This window comes from Podarcis pityusensis (genome assembly GCF_964106645.2).
Source record: "Podarcis pityusensis genome assembly, chromosome: 16".
Classification (NCBI taxonomy): domain Eukaryota; kingdom Metazoa; phylum Chordata; class Lepidosauria; order Squamata; family Lacertidae; genus Podarcis; species Podarcis pityusensis.
Window position 1 is genome coordinate 8760605 of NC_138041.1, and position 27747 is coordinate 8788351.

Below are 27747 nucleotides of genomic sequence, written 5' to 3' on the forward strand. Positions count from 1 at the left end.
GGGACTCTCATATTGGGGCAAGGGGGGATTTTGGAAGTGTTAACGTGGGCGGCATTTCGGTTTTGGAGAGTGGTGGAGGAGACTCCTTAGAAGCACCCTGCCGCCTCTTCTTCCCCTGCCTTCACTTACCCTCTCGCCTGTCTTCCTCCACCCAGCTGATTCCACAGATATCCTCCCTTTCGTGGTTCACCACCATAGTGCCTTTGGTTCTTGTGCTTACCATCACGGCGGTCAAGGATGCCACTGACGATTACGTAAGCAAGGGGGGGAAGTCTGGGAGAGGGGAGACCTGGGTTGGGGCTGGTGGCGATTTGGACCACTTATCAGTGCTTTGCTGGATTCCCAGAATTCACATCCTGCCTTTCTTTTGCCGTGGAACTCGCGGGATCATGCGGGGCAGTTCCTCGGAAGGGGAGGTCAACCACCCAGCTGCTGGCCAAACCCAGACCTGCTTAGCACGAGTCAGCTGTGTGATACGGCAGTAAAAAAGGCTAACGCAGTTCTAGGCCGCATTAACAGAGGTCGAGTGTCCAGATCAAGTCATAGTACAGCGGTACCTCGGGTTAAGTACTTAATTCGTTCCGGAGGTCCATTCTTAACCTGAAACTGTTCTTAACCTGAAGCACCACTTTAGCTAATGGGGCCGCCTGCTGTCGCCACGCCGCCGGAGCACAATTTCTGTTCTCATCCTGAAGCAAAGTTCTTAACCCGAGGTAATATTTCTGAGTTAGTAGTGTCTGTAACCTGAAGCGTATGTAACCTGAAGCGTATGTACCCCAAGGTACCACTGTACAGTCATACCTCATGTTACGTCCGCTTCATGTTACGTTCTTTCAGGTTATGTCCCGCGGCGACTGGGAAGTACCGGAAAGGGTTACTTCCGGGTTTTGCTGCTCGCGCATGTGCAGAAACGCAAAATGACGTCACGCGCATGCGCAGAAGCGGCAAATTGCAACCCACGTGTGCGCAGATGCGCCACTGTGGGTTGTGTTTTTTTCATGTTGCGAACGGGCCTCTGAAACGGATCCCGTTTGCAACCAGAGGTACCACTGTTACGCTCTATTCTGCCTTGGTCAGACCACACCCAGAATACAGTGGTACCTCGGGTTACATATGCTTCAGGTTACATACGCTTCAGGTTACAGACTCCGCTAACCCAAAAATAATGCCTCGGGTTAAGAACTTTGTTTCAGGATGAGAACAGAAATCGTGCTCCGGCAGCGCGGCAGCAGCGGGAGGTCCCATTAGCTAAAGTGGTGCTTCAGGTTAAGAACAGTTTCAGGTTAAGAACGGACCTCCGGAATGAATTAAGTACGTAACCAGAGGTACCACTGTACTGTGCCCAGAGGAGGGCAAGCGAGATGATCACGGGTCTGGAAACCAAGCCTGATGAGGAATGGTTGAAGGAGCTGGGCATGTTTAGCCTGGAAAAGAGACTGAGAGGAGATATGATAGCAATCTTCAGAAGTTGGTTTTCTGCTGCTCAGAGCGTAGGACCCAAACCAATGGATTCAGACAACAAGGAGACTCCGACTAAATGTTAGAAAGAACTTTCTGACTAGGGTTGGACTAGATGACCACTGGGACACCTTCCAACACTATTATTCTACCTGGAGATTTAACCCAGAACCTTCTGCACTCAAAGCAGAAGAATATAAAAAGGCATAAGAAGATCCTGGCTGCTGGATGAGGCCCATGGCCCATCTAGTCCAGCATCCTGTTTTCACAGTGGCCAACCAAATACCTCTGGGAAGCCCGCAAGCAGGACCTGAGTGCGAGAGCAACTCTCTCTACTCTGCGGTTCCCAGCAAGTGACGTTCAGAGGCATTTTGCCTCCGACAGTGCAGGGAGAACGTAGCCATTGTGACTAGCGGCCCCTGATCGCCTGACCCTCCTCGATTGTGCCGGGGGACCTTCCTTTCATTCTGCATCGCGGGGTTGGGCTAGATGACCCTTGGGTCCCTTCCGACTCTTAAGATTCTGTGATCTTGCTGTCTCTCTGCAGTTTCGCCACAAGAGTGACAACCAGGTGAATAATCGCCAGTCTCAGGTGCTGATCAATGGGATGTGAGTATTACCACGGCAACTGCGGATCGGTGGTGGTTGTTGTGGTGGATTTCTGGGCGAGGGGTGGGAAATCCGCCAGGCCAGCAATGGGAATCCTGTGGCCCTCTGGATACGCCTGGACTCAAAACACCCGCTTCAGCCACCCAGCATGGCCAGTGATCAAGGAGGAGGATGTGAGTTTGAGCCCAGCAAAATTTGGAGGGCTGTGGGGGTCTCACACCCCCACCCCAGGGTGGTTGGTGGCCATTGAGAGTTGTCAGGGAACTGCCATCGGAGCTAGAGGCGGAGGGAAGGCTCCAGAGGGATGCCGGAGAGGGTCCCAGTAGGGAGAGAGGCAGCCCGTCCGCTGGGGAAGGAAATCAGCATAACACCAGTAGAGAAGGGGGGCAGATGGGGGAATCGGAGAGGAGGCTCCAGGACTCCTCGCCGGAGACCAGCGGAGAGAGTACGGGTCCTCCGCTGCCCACACCCTCCCTGCGCAGAAGGCTTCCTCGCAGGGAGTCTAGGCGGAGACTAGGCGTCAAAGAACTTTTGTGCTGGAAGAAGTTTAAGAAACGCCCACTGACGGATTCTGCCAGCGACTGAGACAGTCACGATGCTGGAGGCTGTTCAGTCAGAAAGGGTTTAACCAGGTAACCTAGCCAGGAGTGGCGGCAACATCCGCACGAGCAACCCCTAAATCCATTACAAGAGTGATAGATATAAGGCAGGGAGCCCAACAGTAGGAGCAGCTGGAGCGTGTGATTGGTGGAGCTGGAGTGCGTTATTGGTGGAGCAGGAGCCTGTGATTGGTGGAGGAGAAGCCTGTGATTGTTAGAGCTGGAGCCTGTGATTGGTGGAGACGGAGCCTGTGATTGTTAGAGCCGGAGCCTGTGATTGGTGGAGACGGAGCCTGTGATTGTTAGAGCCGGAGCCTGTGATTGGTGGTTCCCCATCCTCGAGTTAAAACAAGTGTTGGGAATACTGGACTGCAACTCCCATCATCCCTGGCCATTGACCGTGTTGGATGGGGCGGAAATTCCAACTTTAATGGAGTGGCAGACGAAAATGTTTGAATACGTAGAATTGGCGAACATGACTTATAAGATTCGGAACCAAAAAGTAACCAAGTTCGAAGAGGAATGGAGTAAATTCGTTGAATGTATAAGGAATAATTGTAGAAGCTTAAAGACTGTAGCAGGGCTAATATAAATCTTGTGATATGGACAGAATGTAAATAAGAATCTGTAAGAGTGGATGTTAATTATGAAAACCGATGGAGGGAAGTCCGGGCGTGATGGGAAATAAGAAGACACAATAATGTTGAATGTAAGAGTATATATTTTATTTATTCTTGTTTTGGAAAATCAATAAAAAGCATTAAAAAAAAAAAAGGCTGTGTTGGCTGGGGCTGATGGGAGTTGTAGTTCAGCCACACCTGGTGGGCCAGAGGTTCCCCACACCTGATCGAAGTAAATATATCTTAAGTGATGGGGTTGGGCTTGTCTGCCTGTTTTCATTTGACACACCTCCTTTTTCTCCACTGCCAACCCCCTCTCCCCAAATCTTCCCCACACCTGGTCCTTACAGCCTCCGTCAGGAACAGTGGATGAATGTTCGCGTTGGTGACATCATAAAGTTGGAGAACAACCAGTTTGTGGCGGTGAGTCCTAGACCAGCCCCGCAGTGCTGTTTGCCCCACTTAAGCTGAGTGAGACCCACTAGTACCTGCAAGTCTGGGAATGAAGGAAAGGTCTGGTGAGCCATGTTGGGGCACCTGACTTGCATGCAGAAGGTCCCAGGTTCAGTCCCTGGCCTCTCCAGGTAGGTGTGGGAACTCTCCCTGCCTGGAGAGCTGCTGCCGGTCAGTGTAGACAATACTGAGATGGATGGACTGACTTGCACTAAGGCAAGGTAAAGCTAAAGGGACCCCTGACCATTAGGTCCAGTCGTGACCGACTCTGGGGTTGCGGCGCTCATCTCACTTTATTGGCCAAGGGAGCTGGCGTACAGCTTCCGGGTCATGTGGCCAGCATGACTAAGCCGCTTCTGGTGAACCAGAGCAGCGCACAGAAAAGCCATTTACCTTCCCGCTGGAGTGGTACCTATTTATCTACTTGCACTTTGAGGTGCTTTCGAACTGCTAGGTTGGCAGGAGCAGGGACTGAGCAACGGGAGCTCACCCCGTCACGGGGATTCGAACCGCCAACCTGATCGGCAAGCCCTAGGCTCTGTGGTTTAACCCACAGTGCCACCCGCATCCCTTAAAAGGCTCTTGCTTATATTCCTATTGCTTATGTTCCTCTTAAATCACACCTTTGCACAGAACCATGAGGACTGGAACCTTAGTTTCTTTTCAGGGAAAGGACTATATAGCACCTGCTCTGCGTGCCGAAGGTTCAGTCCCCAGTGGCATCTCTGAGCACGGCTGGGAACTGTTCCCTGCCTGAAATCCTAGAGAGCTTCTGCCAGTCAGTGTAGACAATACTGAACTAAATGGACCAACGGTCTGACTCAGTATAAGGCAGCTTTCTGTGTTCCTAAATTATAACATAGCCTATGTGGTCCCTATACAGTGGTACCTCAGGTTAAATACACTTCAGGTGCAGACTCCGCTAACCCAGAAATAGTGCTTCAGGTAAAGAACTTTGCTTCAGGATGAGAACAGAAATTGTGCTCTGGCGGCGTGGCAGCAGCAGGAGGCCCCATTAGCTAAAGTGGTCCTTCAGCTTAAGAACAGTTTCAGGTTAAGAACAGCCCTCCGGAACGAATTAAGTACTTAACCCGAGGTACCACTGTACTGAGAGATTAGGACAGTGGTTCTCAAACTTCTGGGCCACACACTCATAGTAAGAATTTGCTTGTGCCACACCATTTTTTAATCAATGAGAAATACACTGTGAAGCAAAGAGCAAAACAAACAACTGCTAGCAGTGGTTGATTTGTAACGTGGAACACAACAACTTTATAATATGATCGTAGGACGTCCCGAAAGTATAAAACTACACAGCCACCTAAGAACATGATTCATTCCCAAAATATAATTCTAAATGATCCTCTTACATACGTACCTTAAGTATGTATACAAACTCAATGAGAGGTGTGAGCTTGCTTTTGCCGGATAATCTAATGTAAATTAGGTCTAATTTGAGACAAACAACACTCATTTCCTCATCCACACAAAGAAACCTTTCTCTTTTCTGATCTTCCCATGGCTGGGGCAACTGAGGCAGATGGGCGGGGTATAAATAACAAAATTGTTTGTCAGAGTTGAAAATCCCTGATCACAGCAACTGTAGAATAGCCAATGCTCTTGCTCTCGTTTTGAAAATACATTTATCCATAGTCTGCAAAAAAGAGAAATTATTTTTATACTATACCATGGGTAGGCAAACTAAGGCCTGGGGGCTGGATCCGGCCCAATTGCCTTCTAAATCTGGCCTGTGGACGGTCCGGGAATCAGCGTGTTTTTACATGAGTAGAATGTGTGTTTTTATTTAAAATGCATCTCTGGGTTATTTGTGGGGCATAGGAATTCATTCATATTTTCCCCCCAAAATATAGTCCGGCCCACCAAATGGTCTAAGGGACGGTGGACCGGCCCCCTGCTGAAAAAGTTTGCTGACCCCTGTACTATACTATACTATACTATACTGTACTGTACTGTACTGTACTGTACTGTACTATACTATACTATATAGTACCATGGATAGCTCAGTCAGTGGAACATGAGACTCTTAGGTGGAATCTACACACATATAAAAAAATGCTGTGGAAATTCTTTTTTTAAAAAACGTTTTGAAAAATACATTCAATTTGGCATAGCTCACCGTCGCCATCTGGTGTCACTTTGGAAAATTGCACTTGACAACATATTAAATGCATTTGACGTCTCTCCCCCCCCTTGCCAATACCAGTGTGGTGCGCTATACTCTTTGAGAAGATTAGGAATATAAAGGGTGCAGCCTGCACGTTTGTGTGAATTCAGGCACAGCCTCTGTGGCTGATATTTGCTGCTTTAGCCGCTTTCCTCCTCTTCTCCCCCCAGGCTGACTTGCTCCTCCTGTCCAGCAGCGAACCTCACGGACTTTGCTACATCGAAACGGCAGAGCTGGACGGGTGAGTGCTGACCCCATTTTCCATGCTTTTCCCTCAGCAGTTGGGGCAGTTGAGGGGGCCGTCTTGGAAAGTGAGCCTTGCGCTATTGGGTTTACGCATTGAAGCAGGTGGGGGTCTCCGTCGGGCTGGGACTGCTAGCATGGTATAGCGGTTAAGGTGCCAGACTGGGACCTGGAAGAGACCAGGGTTCAAATCCCTGCTGAGCCCCAAAGGTCGCTTGGGCCAGTCGCAGCCTCTCAGCCTAACCCCACCTCACAGGGTTGTCGCGAGGATAAAATTGGGAGGAGGGAAAACCATATATACCAGGGAGAGATTGGTTGGCTATCCGTCCTGGATGCTTTAGTTATTTTATATTTTATATTTTATTTGAATGAGTTTTATTATTTCGGTCACATACCAGTTCCAGCCCACGTACAATATCAAGGAAGTCATAAAACACGATAGGGATACATTTGAATTTGCAGTTAGGTATAGCAGGGACAAAACAGATTTAGCAACAGTTAAAAAACATGTAATTTAAAACTTAGTATATTTTATTTATACTCTGCTCATCTGGCTGGGTTTCCCCAGCCACTTCGGGCAGCTTTACAGCGCATATAAAACATAGTAAAACGTTTTCTATTTGAGATTCATTGATTGCAGAGGGGTCAGACTAGATGACTCTAGGGGTCCCTTCCAACTCCACAATTCTATGATTCCTACCACCTTGAGTTCCTTGGAAGAAAAGGCGGGATATGCACGAACTGAATGAATAAAATGATACTTTATTATCCCCCCCCCCATAAAATCAATATACTGCTTACAGTGGTGCCTCGCAAGACGAAATTAATCCGTTCCGCGAGTGTCTTCGTCTAGCGGTTTTTTCGTCTTGCGAAGCAACCCGATTAGCGGATTAGCGCTATTAGCGGTTTAGCGGCTATTAAAGGCTTAGCGGCTTAGCTGCTAAAAGGCTATTAGCGGCTTAGCGGCTTAGAAAAAGGGGGGGGAAGCGAAAAAAGACTCGCAAGACATTTTCATCTTGCGAAGCAAGCCCATAGGGAAATTCGTCCTGCGAAGCAACTCAAAAACGGAAAACCCTTTCGTCTAGCGGGTTTTCCGTCTTGCGAGGCATTCGTCTTGCGGGGCACCACAGTAATTGTAAAAACAAAACTCCAAAGCAGTTTACAAGAGGAATAGAACGACGACATTATCGGTAAGAAAACAGTTAAAAGCAACAATTTGAAACCTCCAAAAAATAATTTAAACCGATAAGCTGAAAAGCAAATTGAAGCACAAGTCAGCGTTCCACATGTCTGGATAGACTTGCTAAAATAAAAATGTTTTTAGTGAAGGTGCCTGGCTTTTGTCAAAAGGCAGGGAGTTCTATAGGGTGGCTGTTTTTGGCATGTCAGCTATTTTTATTCCAAGGCGATCCGAACTGCTTACCTAGTTCATTTCATTCATTATGAACTGCTTACGTATAAACAAGGCTCTTCACGGTTATAACATGTCCAAATATATATTAGAAAAGAATAGAGAATTTCTACGTTCTATAAAATGCTGTCAACAGCAAAACGGAACCTCAGCCTTTCAATCAAAACATTTTTAAAATTTGCCCATCAAGCGGTTTTTAAATCTGCAAACAAATGGCAAGCGAGCTCGGTGGAGCCTCCCTGTTCGGTCACAATCTATCTGAATGTAAGTTGCTGATGGGGGAGGTAGGTAAACCAGCTGGCACTTGGCTGTAGGCTTTTCTGCCTGCCTTTTGGCCTTTCTGGGCGGCTTCCAACAAAACATTAAATACAATAACCTATAAAACAGTAAAAGCTTCCCTAAACAGGGCTGCCTTTAGATGTCTTCTAAAAGTTTGGTAGTTATTTTTCTCTTTGACATCTGGTGGGAGGGCGTTCCACAGGGCGGGGGCCACTACCGCGAAGGCCCTCTGCTTGGTTCCCTGTAACTTGGCTTCTCGCAATGAGGGAACTGCCAGAAGACCCTCGGCCCTGGACCTCAGTGTCCGGGCAGAACGATGGGGGTGGAGACGCTCCTTCAGGTATACTGGACCGAGGCCGTTTAGGGCTTGAAAGGTCAGCACCAACACTTTGAATTGTGCTCGGAAACGTACTGGGAGCCAGTGTAGGTCTTTCAAGACCGGTGTTATATGGTCTCGGCGGCCGCTCCCAGTCACCAGTCTAGCTGCCGCATTCTGGATTAGTTGTAGTTTCCGGGTCACCTTCAAAGGTAGCCCCATGTAGAGCGCATTGCAGTAGTCCAAGCGGGAGATAACCAGAGCATGCACCACTCTGGCGAGACAGTCCGCGGGCAGATAGGGTCTCATCCTGCGTACCAGATGGAGCTGATAACAGCTGCCCTGGACACAGAATTGACCTGCGCCTCCGTGGACAGCTGTGAGTCCAGAATGACTCCCACGCTGCGCACCCCGTCCTTCAGGGGCACAGTTACCCCATTCAGGACCAGGGAGTCCTCCACACCTGCCCATCTCCTGTCCCCAAAAACAGTACTTCTGTCTTGTCAGGATTCAACCTCAATCAGGATTCAACCTGTGAGGAGCAGGACGCTGTGCATCTTGGACCCCTTCATCCTGATCCGGTTCTTACTGCGCCTCTTTTCATTGGGGGTAGGCTTGAGTGCGAGGACTGCCCCCCTGGACAGGGATCCAGGACCTAGGCGCCTGGGCCTGCTCCTTGCCTCCCCTCCATGCTTAATGCTGCTTTTGCCTCCAGGGAGACCAACATGAAGGTCCGTCAGGCCATCCCAGTGACGTCGGAGCTGAGTGACACCAGCAAGCTTGCGCACTTTGATGGTGAGTGTGGGGGGGGAGCGTAGTTTTGCATGCGACACAGAGCATTCAGGTTTTCCTAACTGGCCCTCGGGACACCCCCTCCCTCTTTGCGTGTGTTTTCCCCGGCCTGGGCCGACTGTCCATCGTCTCTTGGGGCTGAGAAACGCTCCCCACCTCTGGTTTGCCTGGTGCCACCAGTGCTTTGCAGGTTGCAAAGGGCCGGGTCCCTGCCCCAGGTAGCTTACATTATAAAATGCTGAGGGAACAGGTGGAGGGCAAGGGGAGCATCCTCAATAAAACTCCAACCAGATAAGTCTCTGCCCCGAGGATCTTCCAGATCTGAAGTTTCGTTGAATTGGAAAAGAGACTGAGGGCAAGGTGATGATGATAATAACAGTGATGATGATGGTGATGATGATAATAATTAATAATAATGAATTAATTAATTTATACCCCGCTCATCCAGCTGGGTTTCCCCAGCCACTCTGGGCAGCTCCCAACAGAATATTAAAATCACGATAAAACTTCAAACATTAAAAGCTTCCCTAAACAGGGCTGCCTTCAGATGTCTTCTAAAAGTCAGATAGTTGTTTATTTCCTTGACATCTGATGGGAGGGCGTTCCACAGGGCGGGCGCCACCACCGAGAAGGCCCTCTGCCTGGTTCCCTGTAACCTCACTTCTCGCGGTCAGGAAACTGCCAGAAGGCCCTCGGAGCTGGGCCTCAGTGTCCGGGCTGAACGATGCGGGTGGAGACGCTCCTTCAGATATACTGGACCGAGGCCGTTTAGGTGTACCAGGAATAGCTGAGCTTCCTCTTCCTCTTAGTCTCTCATTGGCTCTGGCGCCACCTGCTGTTGGGCTCCCTGCCTGCCACCCAGTGGGCACCTCCAGCCTCTGCTCGCTGCACCCAGCAAAATTTCCTAGCTTGGAGGAAATGCAAGGTACTTCCGGCTGGGGGATTTGTTCTGAATTGATGCCTTTTGACTTCAGGGGAGGTGATCTGCGAGCCGCCCAACAATAAGCTGGACAAGTTCAGCGGGACACTCTACTGGAAGGACAGCAAGCACTCCTTGAGCAACCAGAACATGCTGCTTCGTGGCTGCGTCCTCCGCAATACGGAGTGGTGTTTTGGCCTTGTCATCTTCGCAGGTGCGTGAGCTTATTTCCAGCTTATTTCAGTTTTCCTTAAAGCGGTTGATACCCTGCTCTTCAGCCAAGGAGCCTCATCCAGAGCACCTTGCCTCCCCACTCCCAAAACCAGCCTGCCCTTCGGTGCACAATCTGGAAAGACCCGACACGCTGTGATAGCCTGGGACCTGGGCTCAGACTCGGAAGCAGAGGAGTCTCAGTCTGCACAGGCATCCTTTGCCTCAGGCATCATCTGAACCAAGTCTGGGGCCTGAACCTGAAGAGTCCCAGTCTGCACAGGTCCCCCTGCAACAAACACCAGCTGGGCCAAGTCAGGGGCCTGAGCCTGCCCTGGCTCCAGAGGCGGGGATGACCTCGTTGCCTCCAGCTGGGCCCTACCGGTTGGGTCAGGGGAGGCTGAGGCGGCCTCTGAGTCTAGTAACCCACCGACGTCTCCCGAGCTGCAGAGACTGAGGTCTGAGAGAAGGAGAGACCTGAGTACTCGCAGGAGGAGTGCTCGCCTTTGGGCAAAACAGGGAGCTGAGTCGCTGGGGGATCAGGACCGGCCGTTACCCCGACAAAGATAAAAGGCTGTCAGACCCCGCCCCAGGTTGCGGGAGCAACATGGCTGTATGCTAGATCCTGCCTGAGATCCTGTACCTGTTCTTGCCTGGTTTCCTGCCTTGGCCCTGTCGGACTGACTCCCAGGGGAACCTTCGGATTCTGGTCCGGTCCTGCACCGCGTTTCATGGGTTACCCCCGGGGTCAGCACACACGCAAGGAAAAAGGGAGGGAGCTTATCGTCCCTCCCTCTCCTGATCTCTCATGGCTTCCTGAAGCTCTGTCAGGATCTGGTTGAAAAGGGGAAGAATTGTTTCACAAGGTCACAGCAATGGGGGAAAGTCAGTGCCCCCCAACCCTTGACTTATTTATTACATTTCATTTCATGGAACCATAAAATTGGAGAGTTGAAAAGGAGCCACAAGGGTCATCTAGGCCAGGCAAGTCCAACCGGTCGATCGCGGGATGTTCCTGGTTGACCCTAATAATAATAATAATAATAAATTTTATTTATATCCTGCCCTCCCCAGCCGAAGCCGGGCTCAGGGTGGCTAACAACAATAAAACGGTACAAAAGTACAGCACAAACAACACTCTAAAATCATTCATTATAAAATTAATTCAAATCAAGCCACTGGCAACCATTGGGCCAGAGCTCCGCGAAGATTGCCGAGGGAGGGAGTCAGGCTGTGCCCTGGCCAAAGGCCTGGTGGAACAGCTCTGTCTTGCAGGCCCTGCGGAAAGATGTCAAGTCCCGCAGGGCCCTGGTCTCTTGTGACAGAGTGTTCCACCAGATCGGAGCCACAGCCGAAAAGGCCCTGGCTCTAGTTGAGGCCAGCCTAACTTCTCTGTGGCCTGGGACCTTCAAGATGTTTTTATTTGAAGACCGTAAGTTTCTCTGTGGGGCATACCTGGAGAGGCGGTCCCGTAGGTACGAGGGCCCTAGGCCGTATAGGGCTTTAAATGTTAAAACCAGCACCTTAAACCTGATCCTGTACTCCACTGGGAGCCAGTGCAGCTGGTATAGCACCGGGTGAATGTGATCTTGCAGCGAAGACCCCGTAAGGCGTCTCGCTGCAGCATTCTGCACCCGCTGGAGTTTCTGGGTCAGTCTCAAGGGCAGCCCCACATTGAGCGAGTTACAATAATCCAGTCTGGAGGTGACCGTCGCGTGGATCACAGTGGCTAGGTCAGGGCGAGAGAGGTAAGGAGCCAACTGCTTAGCCTGGCGGAGATGGAAAGCGATTGTTAGCTCCCCCCCCCCCAAAAAAAAAGGAAAGGAAAGAGGGAGAAAATGCTCAACAACCGTGGTCTCTTCTCCTAAAAAAGATAGTTGGACATGCCTGATCTAGGCCAATGCAGGAAATCTACATTGTTACAGGTGCAAGTCCTCAAAGCAGTAACTGCAGTACCTAGGAACTTAATTTGTTTGGGGCTTCGTAAGACAAGACCTGGGGCCTGGCTCAGGAGTAGATGGGCAGCCAGCGCAAATGTTTTAAATGCTGGAGTCACGTTGCAGTGGTACCTCGAGTTACAAACACCTTGGGTTACAAACACTTTAGGTTACAGACTCCGCTAACCCGGAAGTAGTACCTCGGATTAAGAACTTTACCTCAGGGTGAGAACAGATATCGCACGGCGCGGTGGCAGCTGGAGGCCCCATTAACTAAAGCGCGCCTCAGGTTAAGAACGTTTTCGGGTTAAAAACAGACTTCTGGAATGAATTAAGTTCTTAACCCGAGGTACCACTGTAAATTACATCACGTTCCTCCTGTATGTTTATTTCTCTGGCTCCTACAGGCCCAGACACCAAACTGATGCAGAACAGCGGCCGAACGAAATTCAAGAGAACGAGCATTGACCGCTTGATGAACACCTTGGTGCTTTGGGTACGTAAAGCTTCCTTCTCCCTCCCTTCCTAGAATTCTAGAGTTGGATGGGACCCTCCAAGGGTCATCTAGATGAGGGGTCAGCAAGGTTTACTGGCCATGGGCCGAATCTCTCCTATGGAGATTGCCCGTGGGCCGGACTGGTGCAGTGCGATGCCGGAAATCGCATCTGCGCGTGTCCGCGGCGCTGGAAATTGCTTCTGCGCATGCCCAGACACTGGAAATCACACCTGTGCAGAAGCGATTTTCGGCGTCTGGACATGCGCAGACGCAATTTCCAGTATCTGTGCATGCGCAGACACAATTTCCAGTATCTGTGCGTGCGCAGACGCAATTTCCAGTATCTGTGCGTGCGCAGGCGCAATTTCCAGTATCTGTGCATGCGCAGACGCAATTTCCAGTATCTGTGCATGCGCAGATGCAATTTTCGGGTCTGTGCATGCGCAGATGCAATTTTCGTGTCTGTGCATGCGCAGACGCAATTTCCAGTATCTGTGCATGCGCAGACGCAATTTCCAGTATCTGTGCATGTGCAGACGTGATTTCCGGCACTGCTTGGTGAGTCCCTGCGTCACTACACCGACGTGCAGCGTGTGGGGAACTTGCTGAGCGGGTGGCTCGGTTTGGGGGCAGCTCGCGGGTGGCTCCGGCCCATGGGCTGCACGTTGCCTATCCCTGATCAACCCCGCTGCGATGCAGGAATTCTGCCTGCAGCCGTCCCTGGTTGGGTTCGAACCACCAACCTTTTGGTTAACAGCCGGATGCACTGACCCGTTGCGCCACAGGAGGGCTCCCTTCTCTCCATGGTTTTTAAGCAAGGTGTTTCCCCTCCTGTTCCACCTGAGCACAGAAAATCCTGCCCTCTCTTTGTGTGTTTTCTTTGTCTGCTTTTATTACTCTGTGCGCCTTCCCCCGGCAGATCTTCGGCTTTCTCGTGTGCATGGGCGTCATCCTGGCCATTGGCAACTCCATCTGGGAGTACGAGGTGGGCGCCTGCTTCCAGATCTACCTGCCCTGGGACGAGGCGGTCGACAGTGCCTTTTTCTCTGGCTTCCTCTCCTTCTGGTCCTACATCATCATCCTGAACACAGTCGTCCCCATCTCCCTCTACGTCAGGTATTTTGGGGCGCTCTCATCTCTCTCCCCCCCCCATTTTTGTCACCTTTAATAATTCCTAGCAATTATGGGATATGCCTTTCAATATTCTCAGTAGCTTAGTTCTTTAGTAAGGGGGTAGTAATATATTAACGCGGGTGGCGCTGTGGGTTAAACCACAGAGCCTAGGACTTGCAGATCAGAAGGTCGGCAGTTCGAATCCCCGCGACGGGGTGAGCTCCTGTTGCTTAGTCCCTGCTCCTGTCAACCTAGCAGTTCGAAAGCACATCAAAGTGCAAGTAGATAAATAGGTACCGCTCCAGTGGGAAGGTAAACGGCATTTCCGTGCGCTGCTCTGGTTCGCCAGAAGCGGCTTAGTCATGCTGGCCACATGACCCGGAAGCTGTACGCCGGCTCCCTTGGCCAGTAAAGCGAGATGAGCGCCGCAACCCCAGAGTCGGTCACGACTGGACCTAATGGTCAGGGGTCCCTTTACCTTTACCTTTAATATATTAACGGGGTACAGGCCTGACGTATGGTTGCCTTGACTTGTTAAAAAGGGCCTGTGGTTAACCATGGTTAATCTTAGCCATGGTTAATGTTAACCATGGTTAGGGAAAACAAGCCAGCTTCATAAACTAGGGTTTGGAGGTAGCTTGCTTCTGCTGCGCGTAGTTTCAACTGACAGTATTCTGCCCAGTTTTGGATGTCATGACAAACTGCAAGGCGTCTAAAACGAAAGTGAAATCTCCCATTCTCCTCCTTGCAGAAAGAAAGGGTCAGTGAGACCGATCCTTCTGCAGCTTCTTTCAGGCACAGCCCCTACGTAATACAGGTCAACAATCCTTGCATCAACCCCTGTAAGACATGCCAGCATTTATTACACCCCTATTACAGATGGGGAAGGTTGAGGTCGAGTGACTTGCCTACTGCTTCATCTCCAATGAGTTCATGGCTGAGATTGCAACTGCAGCTTTTGCTTATTAGCTGCTGTCCCTGAATCCTTGATCTCGTCCCAGAGTCTTTAGGCAGGCAGTGTCCAGACCCCTGAGCTCCCTCGAAACCAACCTATAACTTCAGGAGGAGACGGGATTGAGAGTTGGGATCCTCCTGGTGGTGCAGCGATGAAACTGCTTGCACCTTTACAAAGCTAAGCAGGGTCCGGTATGGTTTCAAGTTGGATGGGGGACTGCGTGTTGAGATTCCTGCATTGCAGGGGGTTGGACTAGATGACCCTCGGGTCCCCTTCCAGCTTTGATTCTAAAAGAGGTGAGCAGGCAGAATTTTAGGAAGCGGGCATCTGATGCTATTATCAGGAATGATCTGATAATCTCTCCCACCTTCTCCTAACGATACCTCTGTCATCCACGTTTAGTATGGCTGCACTGCCACATTCCTATTTTTTGGTTTCATCTTATTTTCTCCCTGCCTTTCTGCCTGCAACCCTGCTATCTGTGTCTGTTGTTTTTTTGGTTGGTTTAATTTCTCTTTTTCTTTTGAATTCTTCAGCACGAATTTCTCTTTCTCTCTCACACCCTTAGCCCCCAGGTAAGAGCATGCGCCGCCACCCGAAATCCTCTTCCAGCTTTGCTTGGGTCCTTGCAGCTTACGGTGAGGTAGGGGGTGAGTGGGATGTCCCGTTCCATAGCATTCTGTGAGCTGCGTAAGGGATGTAGCTTAGTGGTTACAGCATGCAGAAGGTTCCAGGTTCAAATCCTGGCATCTCCCAGGTACAGATGAGAGCATCTCCTGCCTTAAAACCTGGAGAGACAGGTCAGTGTTGACAGTGCTGACCTGGATAGATAAATATAGATAGATATAAGGTAGCTTAGTTCAGTTGCACAAGCAATTATTTTTAAGAGAAGGCCCATAGTTCAGTAATAGAGCAACTGCTTTTCTTGCCAAAGGATCCGGGTTCAATCCCAGTGACATCTCCAGCTTGCACAGCTGACACACAGGGAAGCAGCTTCCCTGCCCATCAGCTGAGCTGGTCAAGAAGACCTCTGCTGCCCCTCTGGCTCGCACAAGCCTGGAGAGCAGTGGGGCTTGCTCATGTGTTAAGCAGTGAGGCCTCCAGCTCGCGAGAAGACCATTGGACTCTGTGGAGGGTCTGCTCACAAGCCAGGGCATGCGGGTGGCGCTGTGGTCCAAACCACTGAGCCTCTTGGGCTTGCCGATCAGAAGGTCGGCGGTTCGAATCCCTGCGACGGAGTGAGCTCCCATTGCTCTGTCCCTGCTCCTGCCAACCTAGCAGTTCGAAAGCACGCCAGTGTGTTTAGATAAATAGGTACGGCTGCAGCAGGAAGGTAAACGACGTTTCTGTATGCTCTGGTTTCCGTCACGGTGTTCTGTTGCACCAGAAGTGGTTTAGTCATGCTGGCCACATGACCTGTTAAGCTGCCTGTGGACAAACGCTGGCTCCCTCTGCCTGAAGCAAGATGAGCGCCGCGATCCCGCCTTTGACTGAACTTTACCATCAGGGGGTCCTTTACCTTCCTTGCAAGCCAGTTGGGCTCTCCAGGGTGCTCCCCGTTTCCAGGTTCCTGGTACTACAAGTGTGAACAGTTGCATGCAAAAATGTCACTTGTAAATGGGGAGTAGGGATGCGGGTGGCGCTGTGGGTTAAACCACTGAGCCTCTTGGGCTTGCCGATCAGAAGGTCGGCGGTTCGAATCCCTGCAAAGGGGTGAGCTCCCGTTGCTCGGTCCCTGCTCCTGCCAACCTAGCAGTTCGAAAGCATGTCAAAGTGCAAGTAGATAAATAGGTACCACTCCGGCGGGAAGGTAAACGACGTTTCCGTGCGCTGCTCTGGTTTGCCAGAAGCGGCTTAGTCTTGCTGGCCATATGACCCGGAAGCTGTACGCCGGCTCCCTCGGCCAATAAAGCGAGATGAGCGCCGCAACCCCAGAGTCGGCCACGACTGGACCTAATGGTCAGGGGTCCATTTACCTTTTTTAATGGGGAGTGGCCTGTACTAAGTTAGATGGACCAAATGACCTGACTCAATATGAGGCAACTTTCTGTATTTCTATAAGGTATAGTCTGCTATCTTTCCACCCCTTCCCCAAACCCTGGTAGGGGATAGCGTTTCAGGCCTGTGACTGGCCGATTCCGAGATCTTCCTCTCATTTCTCAGGGCTTCTCTTTGTTTCTTCGTTCATTCTTCAGACTTCTATCTTGTGGGCTCAGAGCAGCTTTTACACCCGCCTGTCTGTAAATCTGTGGTTTTGGGGAGCCTCCTGGCAGACCGGGGGGCATTTGCTGGATCTCTCCAGGCCCTGGGCCCAATCCAGAGGCAAGGAACCCTTTCCAACTCGAGGGCCTTTCTGGGCATGTTTTTGAGGGCCATGTTCCAGTGGTAGTCTGGGCTAGAGGCAGAAAGAGAGAGCGGGGGAATGAATTTTACCTTGGTGCAGTGGGCTGGTTTCTATCCCTGAGCTAACCTCTTCCTCCTCCCGTGTCTGCGCAGCGTGGAGGTGATTCGCCTTGGGCACAGCTACTTCATCAACTGGGATAAGAAGATGTATTGCGTGAAGAGGTGCACGCCGGCCGAGGCCCGGACCACGACCCTCAATGAGGAGCTGGGGCAGGTGGAGTACATCTTCTCTGACAAGACGGGCACCCTCACCCAGAACATCATGGTCTTCAGCAAGTGCTCGGTGAACGGGCGCAGCTACGGTAAGCCAGGTGGCCCAAAATGCAGACAAAGCCGGGTTCGAAACCAGTTCTGTTGTCATTCTGACTAGGGTTTTTTTTAAAAAAATATTAGTTGCTGATATTGGTTCTTCTTCTTCAAATTATTAGTTGCTGTTATTGGTTCTTCTTCAAATTATTAGTTGCTGTTATTGGTTCTTCTTCAAATTACAGTGGTACCTTGGGTTACATACGCTTCAGGTTACAGACTCCGCTAACTCAGAAATATTACCTCAGGTTAAGAACTTTGCTTCAGGATGAGAACAGAAATTGTGCTCCAGCGACGCGGCAGCAGCGGGAGGCCCCATTAGCTAAAGTGGTGCTTCAGGTTAGGAACAGTTTCAGGTTAAATACAGACCTCCGGAACGAATTAAGTACTTAACCCGAGGTACCACTGTATTAGTTGGTTCTTCTTCTTCTTCTCTTTCGAATTATTAGTTGCTGTTATTGGTTCTTCTTCTTCTTCTCTTTCAAATTATTAGTTGCTGTTATTGGTGGTTGTTCCTCTTCTTCTTCTTCTTCTTCACTACAGTAGGACCTTGGTTCTTGAATTTAATCCTTTCCGGGAGTCCGTTCGACTCCCGAAACCATTCGAAAACCAAGCTGCGGCTATGGATTGGCTGCAGGAGCTTCCTGCGCTCAAACGGAATCCGCGTCGGACATTCAGCTTCCGAAAAATGTTCACAAACCAGAACACTTACTTCCGGGTTTGTGGCATTTGGGAGCCAATTTATTCGGGAGCCAAGCTGTTTGAGTACCAAAGTACCACTGTACTGTTCAACTGACTGGCTGCACCAGGCGAGGGTAGCCAGTGGGTCTCAAACCCCAGTGAGTTAAGGACTTCCACTGCATGTGAAGACAGATTCCAGCGGATTGAACGGACAAGACCAATAATGGGCCCGATGGTCAAGAAAGCAGTTTCTGCACATGCTGTAGAGGGAAGTGAGGGGCAGATGGGGCTCGTCCTAAACGGCCTCAGTCCAGGACACCTGAAGGAGCGTCTCCACCCCCATCATTCAGCCCGGACACTGAGGTCCAGTGCCGAGGGCCTTCTGGCGATTCCCTCCCTGCGAGAAGTGAGGTTACAGGGAACCAGGCAGAGGGCCTTCTCTGTAGTGGCGCCTGCCCTGTGGAACGCCCTCCCACCAGATGTCAAGGCAATAAACAACTACCGTATTTTTCGCTCCATAAGATGCACTTTTCCCCTCCTAAAAAGTAAGGGGAAATGTGTGTGTGTCTTATGGAGCGAATGCAGGCTGTGCAGCTATCGCTGAAGCCAGAACAGCGATGGTGTTCTACTATGGTAGTACCCTACTATGGTGTGTCAATACCTCCTTTCTCTTTCGCCCTCCTGGGTCGTAACCCTGGCTCTTTATTTTTCTCTGTTTTGCAGGTGATGTCCTGGATGTTCTGGGTTACAAGGCTGAACTTGGAGAGGTAGGAGCTGTGGGAGAATCTCGGCAACGAGATGGATGGCAGAAAGGAGCGGGGAAAGGGGTTTTTATTAAGGGGAGTGGGGGGTGGGGAGGGGAGGGGGAAGGAAAGTGGTGGCAGAAACACCCACCCACAGAGCTGCCACCTGTTATCGGGAATAATAACAGTGATAATGGTCACCTAATTAATTTATATACTCCCATTAGGATGCATGGCATTCCACAGCGCGTAAAAGGACAAAGTCCCTGCCCCGATGAGCTTACAATCTATTTAAAAAAAGTAATCTTAAACTCCCCAATGTCCCGTCTGGAGGATGAAAATCCATCGTTCAAAAGGAGGAGCTTTTGTGTTCCGAGCGGAATATTTGTCCTGGAAGCACAAATGTGGTCCCATTGACTTAAAAACGTGGACCAAATGAAACCTTCGCTGCAAATCCCCCCCCCCCCCAAAGAAAAGTTTATGTAGGGTGGCTTTTTATATGCCCTCCATTAGCCCTCGTCAAAACAGGCATTATTATTATTTTATAATAATTTTTATTTTATTTTTTAGATATTTATACCCCGCCCTCCCCAGCCAAGACCGGGCTCAGGGTGGCTAACACCAAATATAAAAACAATTGATTGAAATACAGCTTAAGAAACAAGATTAAAATACAACATTAAACCATTAAAATGCAGCCTCGTTTCAGTGGAAACTCAATCAAAAACTTTTTTGGGGCTAAAAAACGTCAAGTTTTTATTAGTTTTATTAGTTTCAATTACAACAATCCGATAATAGCCTCAGAAAATAGGCAAATTGTTATCTTGGGTGATATTGCTGGCCGCTGGAGGCTGCTCTATTTGGGAAATGGGAGCTGTGCCCCACCAGCTTCACTCGGCTCTCTGCCAGCTCCTCACCTGCCTACCTTTTTTCTTACATCCAGTCCAGGAGGTGTTTCTGCCTCCCAGCATCTTCCCCCTCCTTCCACTCAGTTTTGATCATGTCAGAACTCAGCAGGGATCAGGAGCAGGAGAATTGGGATGAAACTGCATTCGTTGGCTCCACCTGCCATTGCCTCTGGCGCCCCCTACTGTTGAGCTCCCGACCTCCCACCCTACCAGTCCCCACGCTTACCCGGCCACCACTGTAACCCTTTCTTCTCCTCCTCTCTCCCGGCCTCCCCCAGAAGACGGAACCAGTGGACTTCTCTTTCAATCCCCTGGCGGACCCCAAGTTCACCTTCTGGGACGCGGCGCTGCTGGAAGCGGTCAAGCTCGGTGACCCTCATGTACACGAGTTCTTCCGCCTCCTTTCCCTCTGCCACACGGTCATGTCCGAGGAGAAGAGCCCAGGTTGGGATCGGGGTCTTTTAAAAAATCAGGGGAAAGAGGAGGAGGTGTTGGTCCTGCTACAGGGATGGAGAGTCTTCTGAAGTTTACAGCATGTTATTCCTTGAAGGAGAACTACCGTATTTTCCACTCCATAAGACGCACTTTTTTCCTCCTAAAAAGTACAGTGGTACCTCGGGTTAAGTACCGTATTTTTTGCTCTATAAGACTCACTTTTTCCTTCCTAAAAAGTAAGGGGAAATGTGTGTGTGTCTTATGGAGCGAATGCAGGCTGTGCAGCTATCCCAGAAGCCAGAACAGCAAGAGGGATTGCTGCTTTCACTGCGCAGCGATCCCTCTTGCTGTTCTGGCTTCTGAGATTCAGAATTTTTTTTCTCTTGTTTTCCTCCTCCAAAAACGAGGTGCGTCTTGTGGTCTGGTGCGTCTTATAGAGCGAAAAATACGGTACTTAATTCGTTCCGGAAGTCCGTTCTTAACCTGAAACTGTTCTTAACCTGAAGCACCACTTTAGCTAATGGGGCCTCCTGCTGCCGCCGGAGCACGATTTCTTTTCTCATCCTGAAACAAAGTTCTTAACCTGAAGCACTATTTCTGGGTTAGCAGAGTCTGTAACCTGAAACGTATGTAACCTGAAGCAGATGTAACCCGAGGTACCACTGTAAGGGGAAATGGAGCCGAATTGCCCAGGGTCGAAAAGCAGATTGTTCCTTTTTTTTTTTTAGAAAGGGGGAAGGGGGTGTTGAACCAAACTGCTGAGCAGCTGATTGGCAAGCGATCGGGAGGGAGATAAGGCACGCTAGCGAGAAAGGAGGCTGCCTGGGGGAGGGGGAGTTAAAGACAGCGAACTTGCAAGGAGAGGAGACAGGAAAACTAAAACAAGCAATGAGCAGAGAAGTTAGATGAAAAGGAGGAGCAAAAAACTGCTCCAGCTAAGGAAAAGACACTAAGGCAAACAAGAGGGAAGGGGGTGTTGAAACGAAGCCGCTGAGCAGCTGATTGGCAAGCGATCAGGAGTGAGATAAGGGATGCGCCAAAACCACCCTTAACTAAAACATGCAGTGAAGTGGTTTAAGAAGCATAACAATTAAATTGATTAATCATAGAATTGTAGAGGTGGAAGGGACACGAGGGTCGTCTAGCCCAGCGTGGGGCTTTAACCCAACAACTGAGCTATTCCAGCGAGTAAAAAGCAGGTAAAACAACAACTTCAGGGGCGAAGGAGATGTGACTTCAGGAGCCCGCAGAATGCCAATGCTGATGGCGGTCTCGTACAGTAATACCTTGGGTTACAGATGCTTCAGGTTGCGCGTTTTCGGGTTACGGACGCGCCGAAACCCGGAAGGACCGGAATGGGTTACTTCTGGGTTTTGGCATATGCACAGAAGCACTAAATCGCGCTTTGCGCATGCGCAGAAGCACCAAATTGCAAGCCGCGCATGCGCACACGCGGCGCTGCAGGTTGCAAACGTGCCTCCCGCACAGATCACATTCGCAACCTGAGCGCCCACTGTATTTCAGGAGGAAATGCAGCCGTTTTGCAGCGCCAGTTTCAGATTCCTCTCTCTCTTTCTTCTCCCTCTTTACCCAAACAGGGGAGCTGTTTTACAAAGCCCAGTCCCCAGATGAGGGAGCCCTGGTGACCGCCTCCCGCAACTTTGGCTTCGTTTTCCGCGGACGCACCCCCAAGACCATCGTGATCCAGGAGCTGGGGCGGCCCGTCACCTACCAGCTTCTCGCCATCTTGGACTTCAACAACGTCCGCAAGCGCATGTCAGTCATTGGTGAGAACGGGGGAGGCGCCGGTGGAGATGGGGATGGGAGGCCAGGGGAGTGGCTACCAAACCCTGAGCTAGTACAGAAGTCAGCAAGGCTTACCGGACATGGGCTGGATCACTCCTGCGGAGATCCTCCGTGGGCTGGGCCAGCGCAGTGCGACGCTGGAAATTGCGTCTGCGCATGTCCGCGGCGCCAGAAATTGCTTCTGCGCAGGCCCAGACGTCAGAAATTGCGTCTGCGCATGTCCATGGTGCCATAAATTGTGTCTGCGCAGGCCCAGACTCCAGAAATTGCGTCTGCGCATGTCCATGGTGCCATAAATTGTGTCTGCGCATGTCCGTGGTGCCAGAAATTGCTTCTGTGCATGTCCATGGCGCCAGAAATTGCTTCTGCGCAGGCCCAGACACCAGAAATTGTGTCTGTGCATGTCCATGGCGCCAGAAATTGCTTCTGCGCAGGCCCAGACACCAGGAATTGCGTCTGCGCATGTCCATGGCGCCAGAAATTGCTTCTGCGCAGGCCCAGACGCCAGAAATTGCGTCTGCGCATGTCCATGGCGCCAGAAATTGCTTCTGCGCAGGCCCAGATGCCAGAAATTGCGTCTGCGCATGTCCATGGCGCCAGAAATTGCATCTGAGCATGTCTGCGGCGCCAGAAATTGCTTCTGTGCATGCCCAGATGCCAGAAATTGCATCTGCGCATGTCCATAGAGCCAGAAATTGCGTCTGCGCAGGCCCAGACGCCAGAAATTGCGTCTGCGCATGTCCATGGCTCCAGAAATTGCTTCTGCGCAGGCCCAGACGCCAGAAATTGCGCCTGCGCAGAAGCGATTTTCAGTGTCTGGGCATGCGCAGAAGCGATTTCTGGAGCCACGGAAGAGAGTCCCTGCACTGGTTTAGCGCAGTGCACAGTGACTCGCCAATTGGATGGCTCAGTTCAGGGGCTGCTCATGGGCCTGTTAAGCGACCCTCACTGGCTGCTTCCGGCCCATGGACCTTAGGTTGCCGACCTCTGGGCTAGTGCCTCTCCCATCTTCTTTCAGCCTATCCTACCTCACAAGGCTGGCGTGAGTATAAATCATAGCAGGAGGCATGGGTTAACTTTATCACCCGCCCTTCTCCAGCAAGTCTGGGTTACCACAATTTCAAATTCAGGATTAAAAACAGTCTACAGCCACAGAGAGAGGGTAGACTCACTGGATAGCTCAATAGGTTAGAGCGTGGTGCTGATAACGCCAAGGTTGCAGGTTTGATCCCCGTATGGGACAGCTGCATATTCCTGCATTGCAGGGGTTGGACTAGATGATCCTTAGGGTCCCTTTCAGCTCTACAGTTCTATGATTCCGTGACTCATTTCAGTTATCTACCTTCAGCCAGTCAGTCTCATTGCTGTTTCCCCCCGATCCAGCTTGCACTACCTTACAGGGTGGTTGTGAGGATAAAATACAGCAGGAGGAAGAAACTGCATATATTTCTTTTCTTTCTTTCCCAGAAATTTATTTATTTGGTTTTTTCAGATTGAAATTTTACAGTCACGCATACAACATAAAAACTAAATTCCAAGGAATCTCTTGGACTTCCATCCTCCCCTTTGTGGGTCTTATTATTAATCATTTCCTCCCGGATATTTTATGATACTCCAAATCCTTTACCTCTTCCAGTATGTCCAGAATTCAACCTTAAGTTACAAGTGTTACTCCAATCCTCCTAACGATTTTAACTGTTTACAATGGTCTTTAAGATAAGTTATAAAATTTCTCCCATTCCTTATTAAAATTTTGGTCTTCCTGATTTCTGACTCTTTCCGGTCGTTTTAGCCATTTCATCATAGTCCATTAACTTCTTCTCTGGTCGGGACTTTATCTTCTTTCCATCTCTAGGCCAGTAACATCCGTGCAGCCGTAGTCGCATACATAAGTAGTCTTTTCTGCTCCTTTGGGATTTTGGCACCTAGAATTCCAAAAAGGAAAGTTTCAGGGGTTTTGTTGTTGTTTAGTTGTTTAGTCATGTCCAACTCTTCGTGATCCCCTGGACCAGAGCACGCCAAGCACTCCTGTCTTACACTGCCTCCCGCAGTTTGGTCAAACTCATACTGGTAGCTTCGAGAACACTATCCAACCATCTCGTCCTCTGTCGTCCCCTTCTCCTTGTGCCCTCCATCTTTCCCAACATCAGGGTCTTTTCCAGGGAGTCTTCTCTTCTCATGAGGTGGCCAAAGTATTGGAGCCTCAGCTTCAGGATCTGTCCTTCCAGTGAGCACTCAGGGCTGATTTCCTTCAGAATGGATAGGTTTGATCTTCTTGCAGTCCACGGGACTCTCAAGAGTCTCCTCCAGCACCATAATTCAAAAGCATCAATTCTTCGGCGATCAGCCTTCTTTATGGTCCAGCTCTCACTTCCATACATCACTACTGGGAAAACCATGGCTTGAACTATCCGGACCTTTGTGGGCAAGGTGATGTCTCTTGCTTTTTAAGATGCTGCCTAGGTTTGTCATTGCTTTTCTCCCAAGAAGCAGGTGTCTTTAAACATTTTTTTTCAACTTGAAACTACATATATTCCACCTCTAGCTCATTGGAGGAAAAACGAGCTAAAACAGCAATAAAGAAATTTCAACCTGCTTGTGCTTAAAATTTGTGGGGTTTTTGTCTCCTCTCCCTTTGCCTCCCCTCCCTGCTCCCCATAAGTACGGAACCACGAGGGGCAGATCCGGCTGTACTGCAAAGGAGCAGACACCATTTTGCTGGAGAGGCTTCACCCGGGACACCAGGAGCTGTATAACGTCACCACTGACCATCTGAATGTAAGTAGTTTTGGGGGGAGCAAGAGAGGGGGTGAGTGGAAAGCAAGACTGCCGTTCTGTGGGGCTAGTGATGGTTGCCACTTTGGGCGACTTGAATAGAGGCGTTTTAGATGCCAAACCTTTTTCTTTTCTTTTTCTTTTTGGCCTGGGCATTTGGGCCTTAATTTGAAGGGGGATTGGGAATGTGTGTGTGTCCTCTGTTTTTTTGCTCCTGCTTTTAACGGGGTGGGGTGCGAGCCGTCCTCTTGACGTATTCTCTGCGGATCGGCATTTTTAGGTTCTTGTTCAAAGGCTGTTCTTACGTTTGGTTTCGTGTTGCTATTCTTGCATTCTAAACCCCTTACGGATGCTTTTGTGTTTTTTAAAAAAGCGACAATTAAATAGAATCGTACAGTGGTACCTCTGGTTGTGAATGGGGATCCATTCCAGAGCCCCGATTGCAACATGAGCAGACTGCAACCCGCGTCTGCGTGTGCGCAGGTCGCAATTCGCCGTTTCTGCGCATGCGCATGGTGTCATTTTGAGCGCTTGCGCGAATGGCGAAACCTGGAAGTAACCCTTTCCAGTACTTCCGGGTCGCCGCAGGACGCAACCTGAAGAGATTTAACCTGAAGTAAGCGTAACAAGAGGTATGACTGTACTGAGTTGGGGGCAAACCACGGTGATCTGCAAAAAGTGCTTCCGGCTTCTCTACCTCCTCCTCTCTCTTTTTTAATATAATTTTTATTGATTTTAACATATAAGTTATAAAATATACCACAAAACTTATCACTTATACAATCTTTTTGGACTTCCATCAGCCCCTCTGATGATCCACCGTTTTAACCACTTGTTATGCATTTCTTAACTTGATATTGCCTTTACATCTCTTAACAAATCATCCTTCCCCTTCTCCATTTTTGCAATACTTCTAATAATACTCCTCACAAAACTTCTTGCAAACCTACAAATGTCGTCTGATCTTCACAAATACTTTTCAAATAGTCCGTAAATTTACTCCAGTCTTCCGTGAATTTCTGGTCTCGCCGGTTTTGAATCCTTCCTGTTAGTTTATCTAGTTCTGCATAGTTCATTAACTTCATCCTCCATTCTTCAATCATCGGTAATTCTTCCTGCTTCCATTTTTGGGCCAATAATATTCCTACTGCTGTTATTGCATATAAAAAAATCTTACATTCATTTCTATTTATATCACTCCCAACAATGCCTAGTAAAAATGCTTCTGGTTTCTTTTTCCACCTCCTCCTTCTCTTCCCCTCTCCACCCCCAGGAATATGCCGGCGAGGGTCTGCGGACGTTGGTGCTGGCCTATCGCGACCTCGAAGAGAGCTACTACGCGGGTTGGGCTGAGCGCCTGAAGCGAGCCAGTTCCGCCGGCGAGGGTCGCGAGGAGAGATTGGCCCGGCTTTACGAGGAAGTGGAGAACGACATGATGGTTGGTGTTTTTCACCTCTGTGTTGCTCGTTCTTGTTCTTTATTTTTCATATAATTTTTTTATTAGTTTTCCGACATAGATGGGGGACACCTGGCTTGAGAGCAGTACATGTGGAAAGGATCTAGGAGTCTTGGTTGACCACAAACTTGACATGAGCCAACAGTGTGACGCGGCAGCTAAAAAAGCCAATGCAATTCTGGGCTTCATCAATAGGAGTATAGCATCTAGATCAAGGGAAGTAATAGTGCCACTGTATTCTGCTCTGGTCAGACCTCACCTGGAGTACTGTGTCCAGTTCTGGGCACCACAGTTCAAGGAGGACACTGACAAACTGGAACGTGTCCAGAGGAGGGCAACCAAAATGGTCAAAGGCCTGGAAACGATGCCTTATGAGGAACGGCTAAGAGAGCTGGGCATGTTTAGCCTGGAGAAGAGGAGGTTAAGGGGTGATATGATAGCCATGTTCAAATATATAAAAGGATGTCACATCGAGGAGGGAGAAAGGTTGTTTTCTGCTGCTCCAGAGAAGCGGACACGGAGCAATGGATCCAAACTACAAGAAAGAAGATTCCACCTAAACATTAGGAAGAACTTCCTGACAGTAAGAGCTGTTTGACAGTGGAATTTGCTGCCAAGGAGTGTGGTGGAGTCTCCTTCTTTGGAGGTCTTTAAGCAGAGGCTTGACAACCATATGTCAGGAGTGCTCTGATGGTGTTTCCTGCTTGGCAGGGGGTTGGACTCGATGGCCCTTGTGGTCTCTTCCAACTCTATGATTCTATGATTCTATATCATTTTTAACAGTAATTAAACATACTTTCATCTCTTACACCATTTTTTTGACTTCCATCCATCCCATCTGAAAATTTTCCAGTCTATTCACTAAATATACATTTCCTACTTCCACAATTACATTTAACTCATAACTAATATTTCTGTTCTTTCTCTACTTTGCAACACTTCATACATTTCTCCTTACAAAACTTCTTGTAGTCCTACTAGTGTAATTTGTTTACGTTGCTCGTTCTTGTTCTTATTGCTTGAGCGGTGTGTGATTTATTTATTTTTAAATTATTATTTTTATATTTATTTATTTACAATTTTAAAATATAAAATCTAGTTGTTCATGTGTTACATAAATCGCAACTGTAGGTGTATTGTGTTGGGCCAGGGCGTGTTAAAATCTAAAAGACGTTTGTTTTGGGTTTGTTGGGGGGAAATAATGAATTTTTATTTTAAACAATTCAAAAAGATACAAAAAAGACAAAAGGAAAAAACCTAAAGAAAATATAAATAAAATTACATACATAGTCCCACCACCCACCCTTGACTCGCCTCCACCACTACCCGATATCTCTTCTTGATTACAGTGGTGCCTCGCAAGACGAAATTAATCTGTTCCGTGAGTCTCTTCGTCTTGCGGTTTTTTCATCTTGCGAAGCACGGCTATTAGCGGCTTAGCGGCTATTAACGGCTTAGTGGCTTTAAGAAAAAGGAAACAAACTCGCAAGAACTCGCAAGACGTTTCGTCTTGCGAAGCAAGCCCATAGGGAAATTCGTCTTGCGGAACGACTCAAAAAACGGAAAACTCTTTCGTCTAGCGAGTTTTTCGTCTTGCGAGGCTTTCGTCTTGCGGGGCACCAGTGTATATTAAATTTTA

At 49.3% G+C, this 27747-nt stretch overlaps 1 protein-coding gene and 1 long non-coding RNA gene across 3 annotated transcripts in view; both read left to right on the forward strand.

Annotated features, from left to right (window-relative positions):
* Positions 1 to 27747, forward strand: part of ATP8B2 (ATPase phospholipid transporting 8B2) — a 62472-nt gene that overhangs the window by 16656 nt on the left and 18069 nt on the right. For both annotated transcript variants that reach the window (XM_080984531.1, XM_080984530.1), the window contains 14 exons: positions 156 to 254; positions 2006 to 2067; positions 3637 to 3709; positions 6095 to 6165; positions 8889 to 8968; positions 9940 to 10098; positions 12439 to 12527; positions 13447 to 13643; positions 17092 to 17300; positions 18709 to 18752; positions 19915 to 20080; positions 21670 to 21858; positions 24540 to 24655; positions 25926 to 26090. In XM_080984531.1, the coding sequence (XP_080840657.1) occupies positions 156 to 254; positions 2006 to 2067; positions 3637 to 3709; positions 6095 to 6165; positions 8889 to 8968; positions 9940 to 10098; positions 12439 to 12527; positions 13447 to 13643; positions 17092 to 17300; positions 18709 to 18752; positions 19915 to 20080; positions 21670 to 21858; positions 24540 to 24655; positions 25926 to 26090 (1719 nt within the window). The remainder of the gene's footprint in view (positions 1 to 155; positions 255 to 2005; positions 2068 to 3636; positions 3710 to 6094; positions 6166 to 8888; positions 8969 to 9939; positions 10099 to 12438; positions 12528 to 13446; positions 13644 to 17091; positions 17301 to 18708; positions 18753 to 19914; positions 20081 to 21669; positions 21859 to 24539; positions 24656 to 25925; positions 26091 to 27747) is intronic.
* On the forward strand, positions 21867 to 22735 carry LOC308465202. The gene is made up of 3 exons (XR_013980347.1): positions 21867 to 22096; positions 22312 to 22555; positions 22587 to 22735. It is a non-coding gene; the product is annotated as an uncharacterized lncRNA (long non-coding RNA).